General features: G+C 45.8%; 1 protein-coding gene across 1 annotated transcript in view; it reads left to right on the top strand.

Annotated features, from left to right (window-relative positions):
• LOC146207647 (scoloptoxin SSD14-like) overlaps positions 1 to 12867 on the top strand; it is a 40749-nt gene extending 27882 nt beyond the window's left edge. The window contains exons 11-12 of the mRNA XM_084589418.1: positions 10810 to 10935; positions 12162 to 12867. Coding sequence (XP_084445544.1) covers positions 10810 to 10935; positions 12162 to 12539 — 504 coding nt within the window. The 3' untranslated portion in view covers positions 12540 to 12867. The remainder of the gene's footprint in view (positions 1 to 10809; positions 10936 to 12161) is intronic.
• Positions 12868 to 13602: the final 735 nt, after the last annotated feature.

The following is a 13602-nucleotide window of genomic DNA, read 5'->3' as shown; positions in this document are numbered from 1 at the left end:
ATCTGAGGAAAAAGATAACCGTTGCTAGTAGCCTGCAATAATAGTGTTCATACGCGCCCTCTACTGTCGTGCTAGGTTTCCGCTCCAATTCATTGATAAATTTTGTTTTGTTTAATGAATTGATCAACTTCTTGTTTATACATTGAAATAAGGGAAGTTATTAAATAATCACGTAAAGACTTTCATTGACCTTCATAGACGACACACGTGCCTATGAATCTGACAAAAATAAACATGATGAGCCAGGGCCTTGGTTTAATTCTTACCTAAAAACTCTCAGAGGCTATTTTTCATGTTGCACATTATTCTCCCCCGTAGACGCCGCTTGACTATGACGCTTTCCACTGCCTGCCTTCCTTTGTTGTATTTATTTTATTAAATTGCGCTGCATATGTTTGGTCCGACAATTTCTTGAAATGTTGTGGACAACGACACTCAAAATGGCAGAATACCTTATTGTATAATTTGTTCTCCAGCGTGTATATTATGCTGCCCAACACCTGTAATAAAACAAATGCAGCCCCACTGGTGCGCTTGTCAGGGGTATATAATTAAACATTAAATACTAGGCCGTACTTGTGTACAGGGTTGACTTGGATGGATTAAAGGCGGCAATAGTCGCATTCCTCGTTCTTGCCCAGTTCATGTCACTTCTCATAGAAACCACAGAGCACGACTCCGAACGAACTCATGGAGATACCGAACGAGTCCGAAACGCACGCGTCCACGACTACGCATTCATTAGTCAACGATACTCAGCCTTGAGTCAAACTGAACCTCTTTTTATGGTTTCGTTCCTGACAAATGCAATACCATTTGGGGCGAATTCACTAACCCCCCCCCCCCCCCTCGCTTTCCCTTTCCCTCATATATTTTATAGGCATCCTGTTCTTGTTTAGGTCCAAGCCATGTCGCACGCAAATACAACTCCGGAATTTGAGTCACATTCACGCTGGCCGGCGCCGCGACTTGCAAGTGAGACACAATTCTTTACGTGCCTCCTCCGCAAGCCTGATGTTCGCCTTAATTGCATAACCTCCTAAAGCCCATAAACCGAGCTCCCTTTCACGGCGCGCCTGTTAATTCAGTGCCCTTCAAGCTGCACAACATTCAGTCAGTCAGTTCAGGCGTTCAGTCGTGTCCGACTCTTCGTGACCCTATGGACCATGTCACGCCACGCTTTCCGGTCTCTCACTATCTTCTTAACATCACATAGCTTCATCTGCAATGCCTCGAGAATGCCATCTAACCATCGCGTTCGCTGCCTACCCCTTCTCCGGCGACCCTCAACCTTTCCCAACATCAAATCTTTCTCCAGCGACTCCTCTCTTCTCATCAGATGACCAAAGTAGCTGAGCTTTAACTTTAGAATTTGACCCTCCAATGAGCAGTCAGGGTTTATGGTTGACAATATCGACTGATTTGATCTTCTGGCAGTCCAAGGAACTCTTAAGAGTCTTCGCCAGCACCACAATTCAAACGCGTCAATTCTTCGGCGGTCAGCCTTTTTCACAGTCCAACTCTCGCATCCATACATCACAACTGGAAAGACCATAGCACGGGTTATACGGATCTTGGTTGGCAGACTAATGTCTCTGCTCTTTACTAGGCGGTCAAGGCTAACCATTGCTCTCTTTCCCAGAAGCAGGCGTCTCCTAATTTCATGGCTGCAGTCTCCTTCCGAGGTAATCTTGGCGCCCAAGAACAGAAAATCTGTCACAGCTTCCACTTCTTGTCCATTGATGCTCCAGGACTTGATAGGGCAAGACGCCATGATCTTCGTCTTTTTAATGTTCAGTTTAAGCCCAAACTTCTCACTCTCTTCTTGTACGCGCATCAGAAGTCTCTTGAGTTCCACTTCACTTTCTGCCATTAAAGTGGTATCATCCGCATATCTAAGGTTGTTGATACGTTTTCCAGCAATCTTCACTCCAGCTGAAGAGTCGTCCAGACCGGCCTTTCTCATGATGCACTCTGAATATAGGTTAAATAGGCAGGGCGACAGTATGCAGCCTTGCCTCACCCCTTTCTCAATCGGAAACCAATCAGTAAGACCATGCCCAGTTCTTCCTGAATGCACAACATTCAGGAAGCGTTTAAGTTCGCTTCATATGTTCGGCGTCATGTTCGCTCGCAGGTTCGCCACCGTTAGCGGACGGCGTTTGCCTAAGTTTGCCGAAAAGGGCAGTGAAAAGCATTTCATGCTTGCAAGGTGCAATGTTGTTTTGCTCCATAACTTGCTTCGGTCATTTCATTCATTCATTCATTCATTCATTCATTCATTCATTCATTCATTCATTCATTCATTAATTCATTCATTCCATTTATTAATACTGTCAGCCTATGCAGGCTATTACAGGAGTTGAAATAAACAAAATTCATAAACCGCATATTTCATACCAAAACGCATTTCATACCGCATACTAGCTACTCTTATGCAGATAAGGCTAGATATGGTGCATAAGGAAATGCGGGTTTGAGGACCTCGCTACATTTGGGTTTTGCACTGCTACTGTCATTGGACGAAGGGCTTTATTTTTGCAGCCTATCTAGACAGTAAGCTGATGCTCTACGCAGGAGGGGATTGTGGGCCGGGAGAGCTTTAAAAACGACAAAATTTATGCGCGACCTGTGGCCTACAAATCAGATAAGGAACGGTCAACGCAGTGCATTTAGCCACTGTAGGCTGCACGTGCAAGTAGTATTGAATTTAAGTATTATAGTTTATAATAATATCCCGAAACAGCTGTCAATGTAAAAGAGCTAGATAGCAGATGGAAAACTTTTCACCTCTTCATTAATATTGGAATTCTTATTTTAGTGCTCCACGCGAACTGCAAGCCTATAGCCGCTGCTAGCTAGCGCGTGCAGTATAAATGAACCTTGCAACTATCGTCTGATTAACAGAACGCCGCCGATCGCGTAATGCATTTAAAACCCTCCGGAAGCGGAAGCTTCCTCCAAACAATTACCTAGAGCAACGAAGGCACCGCGGACCCTCGCGCGTGGGGTTACCAGTGAGACCATTAATCCCCCACCACCACCACCCCTATCCAGAAGATCAATGAAGCTCTTTCAAGGAAAATGCTCATACGCGCGTACTCATCTTCCTGCTTTCGATGTCGGTCTGCGCGAGTCAGGGGGAAAGAGGTTAAAGTTCGCGCCTAATCTATCCTCCGCTCGGCGACGCGGTAAAATGGCTTGAAAGCCACTGACCTGGCGTCCTCCGGTGCTACTTCCGCTTGCAGAGGAAGGGCGACATCCGGATGATCGAATGAGGCCCGACCTAAGCGCGCTCCGTGGTCGGCACGCACTAAAGGACTGTACCTTCGTCGCTCATTGCGAGCGGAGCCTGGCGATGCAGAAACGCAGTTCTTTTTATATTTCTATCCTTTTTGGTTAATATTGAAAGCGTGCACTTTCACTTAACGTTCGCTTTAACACGAATGCTTCCCGGACGAACGACTGTTTAGCATTTTTAGTTGCTAGTATGGTAATAATTTTCCTTCTTCCCACGCGCGTTCTCTAATGTAATATGAGCCCTTGAGGGTAAAATAAGTCATCATGATGCTAATAATAGGAACGAGAAGCACCTTCTTTGAAGTGTATGCGGCCTACAAATGAACGTCTGCTTGTGGACTGCATAGTTTTGCTTTATATTAGTGCGAAAGCACTCATACACTCACCACTACCGACCAACAATCTTGTCCCCATCTTGTTCGTGCCGTCGCTCTGATTGGCCAAGCTGTTGCGTGAGGTCACAACCACGTGGCCTCGCGCGGGTAATTCAAACTAAGTTCATTATAGCAGCTGCAAGGCGCGAACTTCATCGGCGGGTCTTGTAAGTTCGCCAACCAACATATAGAGTAATGGAACATACTACAAGAATGACTGGTCACGACCTTTTGTAGTGCTTTCACAAGAAAAAATCCATTTGAGCGGATTCGACCTAATTGGCTTCGAATCCGGGTGCTCAGACTCAGCAGCCGAGTGTCTTGACCACTGTTACACTGTCTTTTTTCTCTTTATTGTCGGCTTGGCAAGAACTGTACAACATAAGCTAAAAAAAGAAACAAACAATTCCACTATGCGTGCTTCTCTCAGTCATCATAACCTTATCCAATTCATTCCTAAATCTTTATTCATAAGGATGAAATGAGGCCTGGAGGATAAGTGGGTGGGTTAGGTAAGTGTGCCCTGATTTAAATAGGGTCATCATCATCAGCCGCACTATACCCACTGCACGAATGCCTCTCCAAAATTCCTCCAATTAACCCGGTCCTCTGCTAGCTGCACCCACTTGACACCTGCGAACTTTTTCACCTCATCCATCCACCCAACTTATTTTCGGTCGCCGCCTGCTACCCTTTCCTCAAATAGGGTAGCACATGCCAGTTGACGCGGCGGAGGCCACGGTGAAACCTCAAAAATTTGAGGCAGCGCCTCCCAGATGGCGCCGAATGCATACCTTAATCTACAACTTCTCGTGCTTTTGCAATATAATCGGTTGGACAAAGGGGGCATGGTGACTCCATTCTAACGGGAGTCACCAACCAATGATCAAACTGTTTGCCACCTTTTTGTTGTTCCCCTCGATTTCATGAGAAATAACAATAAAATGCGTAGAAGTGCTGCTGCTCGCCTGTCAAGGTCGAGGTGTGCAATACGTCCTCTCAGTGCGAAGATCTTCAGGCTGCTAGTTTGGGCGTTTCTGACGAGCAACGATCACATCGGAAATTTTACTGCTTCATTCAAGCACATAGTGCCGTCGCGTAAATAGCGACACCAGATTATAAAATGTGGATTGGCCTAATAGTAGCTATAGTAAGGACAGTGCGCAAACTGTTGCCATAATGGTAGTTATGCGAAAGTTTGATTCAAACATGTCACTCATGGACATTACTGTTCGAAGTTACAATTGCTAGTGAGCCAGACACGGTTGCATATATACTACGTTTCAAAAATCTTACTTAGTCTCCTTAATTGAGAAGCATATGATAAATGACATCCTTTATGTTCACCTTAAATATTACGCCTGAACAGTCTTGTAATCGAGCACATGCTCTCAGCATGTGTAGGTAAAGCCAGCACTTCCGTCTCTGCTTTTTGCTGCACCGTTTCCCTGATGTTAGGTCTCGAAACGCTTTCTCTTCTCGGCGCCAGGCTCTGAAAGAGAAGAATGGGCAGCGAAAAACAAAGCAAATGCATGCAGTCGCCCCGTTTCGGACCAGCAGGCGCAGCTTCTAAATTTGGGCACTGTTACGGAGTCCCTCGAACCAAGGAAGAAATGTCACGCGAAACACTTCACGGCCCCCGGTGCCTCCAACGCAACGGAGCGAGCGCCGAGCGTGGAAACGATGCGCTTGAGCAACGCGAGAAGCGATGGCGCTGGGCTGAGCTGGACAGACACCGACCGGCACTTTTGGGAGCCTTTTCAAGGACTCTTTCCTTGACGCCAGTAGATCATGCAAGAAGAAGACAAAGCGGTGTAGGGTTGATGGTAAGTTGCATGAGATGTCATAGGCTCACTCTTGGGGAAAGGGAAGGAGAGGGGAAGAAAAAGAAACACAACTTTCCAGTGAATATTGTTACTGCTCAAAAAGATCTCCAATGGGAGTGAAGAACCTAAACGAGCGCAGACACGTGTTACACGCACGCTGCCGCGGGTGGCCTGGTTGCTATATAAGAAGCCATGCCACACTACGGCGCTGCTCAAGCAGATGACTGGCGACGGGCAGGAGTGATAAGCCTTACTCCAGGACTCCAGGAATGGCTCAGAGAACGAGAAATGGCCAGGTACGTTGGCAGATGTAGTGGCGACAAAGGCTGCAAGGTAAAATATGCCAGCTGCGTAACGAGGTGTTTTGTTTTAATCAGCTGTATAATAGCTTTTGAATGACAGCAGCTACATCGCCCTTGCCGAACAGACCGCTGTTTGACCATGCGTTGTTCATTATTCCGGAACGAGTCTAGCTTTCTGGGAAATTTTATATTTATAAGAAAACTGTGAGTTACTATAAGATACTGTTAGGGACATTTTGAAACTATTTCCCTGATGAATAAATGCACTTGTTTTAGAATTTCTGCCCATGATGGTTGTCAGACCAGCGCGAATTGCGCATAGCAGTTTTTGATGCTGAGTTAGTTGAGACAAATGAAAAATGGGAGGCGAGCATAGTTCACAACTACGAAGCTGCCTGGCGCGCGCATCAGACTCTACAAAACGTTTGTTATTCCGACGGTATCACTTGTTATGCCTACTACCCCGTACGTTTTCTTGCAACAATCCAAGCAGTTGTTTGAAAAGTCACCATGTGCGCACGCAGGTAAACCGCCACTACATGATGTTCCACGTGCGTGCCTGTGTCTACGTCAGAGATTTTCGCGAAGAAAAAATGATTAACTTTCGCTCAAATGCAGACGGAAACCAATATGAAGTGCACTAACCGCTATGCAATCGAGGAATTGTGCAAAGTGTGGCTTATTTAAGGGCGGTCGTATAACCGGGTCCTCATATTTATGTTCTTCAGGTGTTCCTGGACTAAATGAAAAGAAAACTTGGCTTTATTCTCACAAAAAAATTTTCCTCTGTTATTTAAGGGTCTATTTTTTGTTCAGCCACACATTGGTATGGGTGCTATAGTCAGCAACACACCGAGAAAAGTAATGTTGAGTTCCTTGCTTTGAAGCGCAAAGGCTCTGCTACGCAGAATATATTAAGTATTCGAATGTCGTAAATCACTTCAGTCGTGGTTAAATAGCACCCAACAGGCTAACGAGGCTGGCTGCATTTATAGAGAGCCAGCAAATAAAATGATATTGATACTGTCGCTTGCCCCTTTAATTATGTCGTGTGTCTGCAGACTGAGCTGTTTTGGTAATGTAGCACGGCAGTAATACGAAACTGCAGGATGAGTGTTCTGTAGCATGTTGGCTTCGAACGTGCAGCTTTCGCTTCACTCTGCCGCCGAAAGAGTATCACACATTATACGAAACTTTCACTGATTCAAAATTCTTTACTTTTTCCAAACTCACGCAAAAAATAATTATTCCACGAGTAGGTCTAATTTTGGAGCATTTTGAAGAAAAATTTTATCGTCATTATTTTCTAATGATATCAATGCACCTGAGTCTAGTTTCCACATCTGTGCCATCAGTTGTAGACGTCAAGTATAGACGGGCCTGGAAAGCGCAATATTTAGAGAACTACGCTGAAGACTTACTTGAGCAGGTTGCTACAACCCGCTTTGTGAATCGAGAAAGCCTAGATACAAAGCTTCGATCGCAAGAAAAGGTTGCCCATGGTCGCCTGCGCGGCTGATTGAGGACGTGCTCGTGCAACGAAAACGACGACAGGAAGGAGAGGAGGGGAGACAATTCAAACAGGAGAAAGAAATGAAGCTTTCAACATCGCCACTGACCGAAGAAAGCGTAAATAAGCGTCGGCAGGACAAGCAGCCTCAGCCGAAAGGTGTCGTACGTGGGTACGCGTACGCCTTCAGAATACAGCGAACACGGAGAATCGAGAGAGAAGAAAGGCGTTCCTGAGGACACGGAACGTTCAGCTCGCGACTTCGACTCAATGACGCTGGCTCTAAAGGATGCGAAGGGGGTTCGGGTATACGCGGGTTAGCGAGCGACCCTTGAGCAATGTTCGACGTTGAGAAAATCACGCATGGCCTTTGAACAAAAGGCGACTCGGACAGTTGTATAGAAAGCTGGGGCCCAAAACAATTCCGCGCGGCCATCGTCGTCTTTTCGAAATTCTCTGGAAACCATTTTCGAGCGTCTTCGAGCAGTCTTCGTCATCATCGCAAGGAGCGCCCGCTGCGTTTAAGAAAATCTTTGTCGCTCGAGTGTACCGTACGATGTACGGAGACGCACTTGACTTGCTTGCGCGAACAACTTCCTCTGGCTCAAAAGGAGCGGGTGACGCCCACCAAAAGCGAAGCCCGTTTTGCTCGGCGAGCCGCGGTGGCCAAAGAAAGCGCCGAGAAATCTCCGCTCGAGAACTCTTCTTGCGAGTATTGCGCCACGGGGGAAAGCAGTGCGCAATGACTGTTTTGCCGTGCACGTTCGGTTATCGCGGTTGCGGTCCTTGTGGACGAGGCGGTCACCTTCACCGCTGGACTTCTCCGCTGACCGGCTAGGAGGGAAATTCTGTACGGAGTTTTAGTGTAACTTGCTTTTGGAAAACTTGATTATAGATTTATATAGGTACATGTACGCCGATCGGCTGCTTCAACGCGCAGGTCGGATAGTTGCTGACAGAAGGCCTAGCTTTCCAGAATCGTGCGTGAGCACATCACGCAGCGAATGGTTCTTTCCTTTGACCGGATATGTAACACCAGGACAAAGTTAGCCCCGATCACACCGTTTCTTACTGTGCACCCTTGAGAGCCTGACTGCCGATATCAACGCGGCAGGATTAATGACATCGATCTGCACGTTCTCGGCGCACTATGAGCGAAAACTCACGAGCATGCGTCTGGAAAGTGTTAGTTGACTGGCGCCAAGGCGGGGCAATGATTGGTCGGCGGGTTGTGACGTCACGAGACCACGTGACATGGCCGAGTTGGAAAAGACTGCCAATTCGGTCGGCTTCTTTAGAATAAGAATCGAACCGAGGACCGTTCGATGCCGCGTGAGGGCATAGGGCACGCGGGCATGTTCATCTGGATTGATTATCTGAGGCTTTATTCTATGTCGGACTGTCTCTCACATAACGCAGTAGTTTATAATCAGTATCTCTGCGGTAAGTAAGGCAAGAAATAAAGCAGCTAGTGATAAATCGAGAAACGAAGTGCACGTACGCGAACGACGAGCAGAGCCATTAACACTCCGGCGTCATACCCTTGAATGCGGAGCTTAAATGTCTCCTAAATTGTTAGTATGAGGTTCAGAGCCTATAGTACAGCTTTATAACGCGTGTGTGTCCCTGCGTAGTGCTTTCACACAAGAAAACACCATTCTCGGTACTATGGGCTCAGTGGTCGAGCGTATTAACTACCGAGCCACCAAGGCGGGTCATTCGCTACTTATAAGTAGGTTTAAATAAAGTTAAACCACCGCAATCAGAAGGTATAGGGCGTAACAATATTGTCTAACGTTTGCGTGCCTGAGAAGCACAGCAAACATGGTAACAATAGAAATATGAAATAAAGAACCAAAAGTGATGGCGTCATGACTAAGTTACGAGACGAGTGCCTTATAACCCACAATGATTTTTAAAGTGGTATAGTATGTCGTAACTAGAATTTCATGACGTCACTAAGTCTATATATGACTTGCAAAGTTGTGTACATCGTAACTAAAGATTGATGTAATCAAATAAGATCACCAAGATGACTTCCAAAGTAACGCAGTACATCGTAACTGAAAATTGATGACGTCATCGAATTAACGGGATCAAGATGACACGCAAAAGTGGTGCAGTATGTTGTGATTAGAAAATGATGACGCCATAAAAGATGACTTACAAAAGTGGTGTAGCGCATCGTAACTAGAACTGACGTCATTAAGTCACATGACTAAGTATATGGCTAGCAAATGGTGTTCAGGAGCCGACAGTCATGACGCAAAGAAAGCTAGGCGAATTATTTTTTTGTTGTTGATGATGAATGTGAAGTAATAGTTAATCGTGGAATCAATTGGCTAGGAAATTTTACATAGACCAACCACATGAGCCGGTGGTATCTGAACCCATGACCTCCGAATTTCGCATTCCGTGCTCTGCGACGGCTGTTTAGTTATTGTACTTTCTTAGGTATTCACATTGCGCGTAACCTATCCTTGAGATTGTTCACCAGCGCCACCCTCCAGCATAGCGACGGGCGTGGAACGTCTTTTGACAACGCAAGCGCTGCGTAGAACGTCATCTAACGGGGAAGGCGGGAGCTGTAATTACCCTTTTACTTTACCTATGACGACAATGCCGTCAGATTAGAGCCCTAGTTAAGGTAATCAGCAAACAAATGGAGGGAAGATAAAGGGCTCCGTTATGAGATACATAGGACAGGAGCCAACAGCCAGTTATACAAATGAAAGCATAGGGGAGTGTATTTTTGTTGATGAATGTGAAGTAATAATTAATCTTATGACGGAGCCCCTTGTCTTCCCTGCACTTGTTGCTGATTTGCTAGAGGTTTAGTATTTCGTAACTAGAAACTAATGACGTCAGCTTGCAAAGTGATGTGTGCGTCATAACTAGAAATAGACGACGCCTTCAAGTCACATGATCAAGATGCCTGGCATAGTGGCATTGCATGTTATAACTAGAAATTGATGACGTCACCAAAGTCACGTGACCAAGACGTCTTGCTAAAGTGTGTAGTTTTTCTTGACTAGGAAGTGACGTCATCAAATAGTGGCGTAGCATGTCGACAAAAGACTGCTTTCGCAAAGCACACGAATGTCGTAAACATTTTCATTTTTTGGTTATTGCTTTTGATGTGTCGTACAGTACCTGTTCTCTTTATTTCCCCCTTTCGCTTCCTTTCTTTCTTCCTCCCTGCTTCTTTTATTTCTCTGCTCCTTACTTCCATTCTTTCTCTTTCTTCCCAGCTTCCGTCTTCAGTTCTTTCTTTGTCCGTTTGGTTCTTTCTTCCTTTCCGTCATTCTTCGTTTGTTTCTTTATTATTTTATTTCCTGCTTTCTCTCCTACCTTTTTCGATGGTGCTGTCGGTACATCCGTCAGTCAGCACATTCTTTGCGACTACCTGCTTCCATCTAGGCATCCTTGACGTGGTGTTCACAAATATATACTGTTTCCGCATTACGCCTTCAGTGACTGCATTACTACTTCCTCAGCACCTGGCCGTCGGAACCCTGCTGTCCCTGGCATCGCTGGGCTGTGCGGGCGCGCTGCCTTCCATATTTCACTTCGATCCATTGCTTGCCGAGGAGAGCCAGCAGCAACAACAGCAATCAATGGCGGTACTGCTGGGTTCATAATTGCAGTAAAGGTTTATAGCGAGACAAAAGCTGAATCGACAGAAGCAAATGAGAGCTCGTAGAGGATATAGCATTACGAAACATACCAGACAGCATGCGTTCAGCACAACCAGTGTCACCGGCATGCGTACAAGATTTACGCAAACAGTATATGCATGTAATGCACTCTACACGCTGCTAGCATTGACGTTCATCTTTATATCGATGAAAACAGACACTGCATCGCGCTCAAGTTGAAGTTTATTTACTCCAGCGAGAAAAGCGAGAAGAAAACCTTGAAAAGAAAATGTTCTCGGCCGCTAGAGAGCTTCTAGAGCGTCGAAAAGGGCTGCTTCATCGCATTGAATATAAAGCAAAAAAGCACCAAATGTATGGCAGAACGGACTCAGTAATATACAAAATGTGCGAGTACAAGGTTTCCTTTCTATCATGAAACATGAGAAGTTAAATTAGCACTAAGGAACACAGTCACAATTTTAACGCATTGCAACAAAATAGAATGTTAAAATAAAGAAATACAAAAGCAATTAGAAACTAAATACATTATTAGGCGAAAATGGACATACCTGACTAAAACAAAAATAATCGAACACTTTTATGCATCAAACACGCAGCCAACCACACATTTATGCACATTTTTATCGCACCAATTGGATTGGCAAAAAGAGTAAATACTGAGACAAGCACCCGGAATATCGTTTTTCATAGCTTAGAAGTTCAGTTATGTTGGAGATAACTACTATTTCTTAATTCATCTTCTAACGAAGTGAGCGTGCTGAACTGACTTTTGTATACATAGGCAGTTCTGATGCAATGCGAACATGTGCGAAAGCTTTACAAATAAAGCAGAGGGAACAAAGCAGAACAAAATTTCACCCATTTCTTTTGCTATTGCAAAGGAAGGAAATGTAGAAAGGTAGAAGAAAAGGAAAGAAAGTAGTGGAGTTTTGCGCCCGCTGGTAATGTTTTAACTTTGGTATTCCGCTCACTGGTTTTTGCCTGTTAGCAATTGAACTGTTTTTGAATCACAAACAAGTCAAAAATTTTCACACCAGGCTATCATTCTACATTACTTCTACGGGAAAGTAGGAACTTTCGTGAATAAGGGGAGAAAAGTGGGGGATGTCTAGTTCAAGCTCGGCGTTTAATCATATGTATCGCAGCCTGCCATTCCATGCTATTTTGTTCTTGCCTCCTTTTCTTTCCAGCCATTCATAGTAACAGCCCCACTGACAAAGCAAGACCGCGAAGGAAGCCGAGAAACGTTCGTACAACAGCAGCCTGTGGTGACCATGCGACGTGGACCGCAGTACACTGGAGCTGTCCTAGAGCAGCCGGTCAAAAGGCAGGCACCCCATGAGCTGGTGGTGGAGTTGGCACCAGAACCAGCGCCGTACAAGAGGTCGCCAGCTACGGCGCAGGTTGAGTACGCGCCAGCGCCTTCATCTACACACGACGACCTGCAAAGCTCGGCGACAGGCTACGGCAACCAGGCTGAAGGCTACCTCGACATGGGGGCGTACTCGAGCGGCTACGGTGCCTTTGGGTGGTACGCCGATTACCCCGTAGGTGGGGGCTACCACTGAGAAATAGGTAGCCACAATCGCAAGGCTTCATCAGATGATTACGTTGCTTATAGTGGGTGTAGCCAAGTAATGGAGTCTACGGGTACCGAAGCTCAAATTTGAGGCGGCTGTAATTTATACGGAAGATTAAAACTGTACGTACATCGCAACACACAGTAATATCTTCTTAAGGTTTACGTCTAAATATTGGCTGATGATAACACGTTGTTATACCTTTGAGGAGGCACCGAACACATACTGCTCCTCAGGATATAAAATGTTGTATCTCAAAGTGCATAAAAACAGTGCAAGAGCATGAGTGCATGAGAAGTCTTGTCCTTATCCAACACAGCAGGAGTAATAAATATAAAACAAGAAATATACAAATATTAAAGATAAGACTTGCAGGTAAACCCATGAACGTGCCTCCCTGGCTTCTACAATTTGCAAGACAGTGGGCTCTGTAATCGCGATGTTAAATGTAGACTTTCTAAGTTGTTGCTATGGCTCGCCTGTCTGCTTCTGAAAGAATTAGTTGTTGATGTTACACGCGCTGCGAACGTCGCTGCGTCTAAGTTCCAAAGTTTTGCCTCTTACGACTACTGCCTGGCGTGCTAACTGGTGCAGCACTGGGCGCGTAACATAAGCATGACCCGCATATAGCAGTGCAGCAATAGCAATAGGAACGTGCTGCTGTGCGAGCACTTTATTGCAGGAGTGAGTTGCGCACAGAAAGACACACACGCACACGCACGCACGCACGCACGCACGCACGCACGCACGCGCACACACACACACACACACACACACACACACACACACACACACACACACACACACACACACACACACACACACACACACACACACACACACACACACACACACACACACACACGCACGCACGCACGCACGCACGCACGCACACACACACACACACACGCACACACACACACACACGCACACGCACGCACACACGGTAGACAGAAAGAGCGCAAACTAAAAACTGGTTTATTTCGCTTCGGAGCCGCTTTCATAGGCAGTGTGCACACGAGCCTACAAGAGGGAGGGGGAGAGAGCATGA

This window comes from Amblyomma maculatum, chromosome 1 (assembly GCF_055883805.1).
Source record: "Amblyomma maculatum isolate TAMU_Amacu chromosome 1, ASM5588380v1, whole genome shotgun sequence".
NCBI lineage: Eukaryota > Metazoa > Arthropoda > Arachnida > Ixodida > Ixodidae > Amblyomma > Amblyomma maculatum.
Note: the sequence above shows the minus strand (reverse complement) of the source record. Positions and strands in the feature narration are given on the sequence as shown.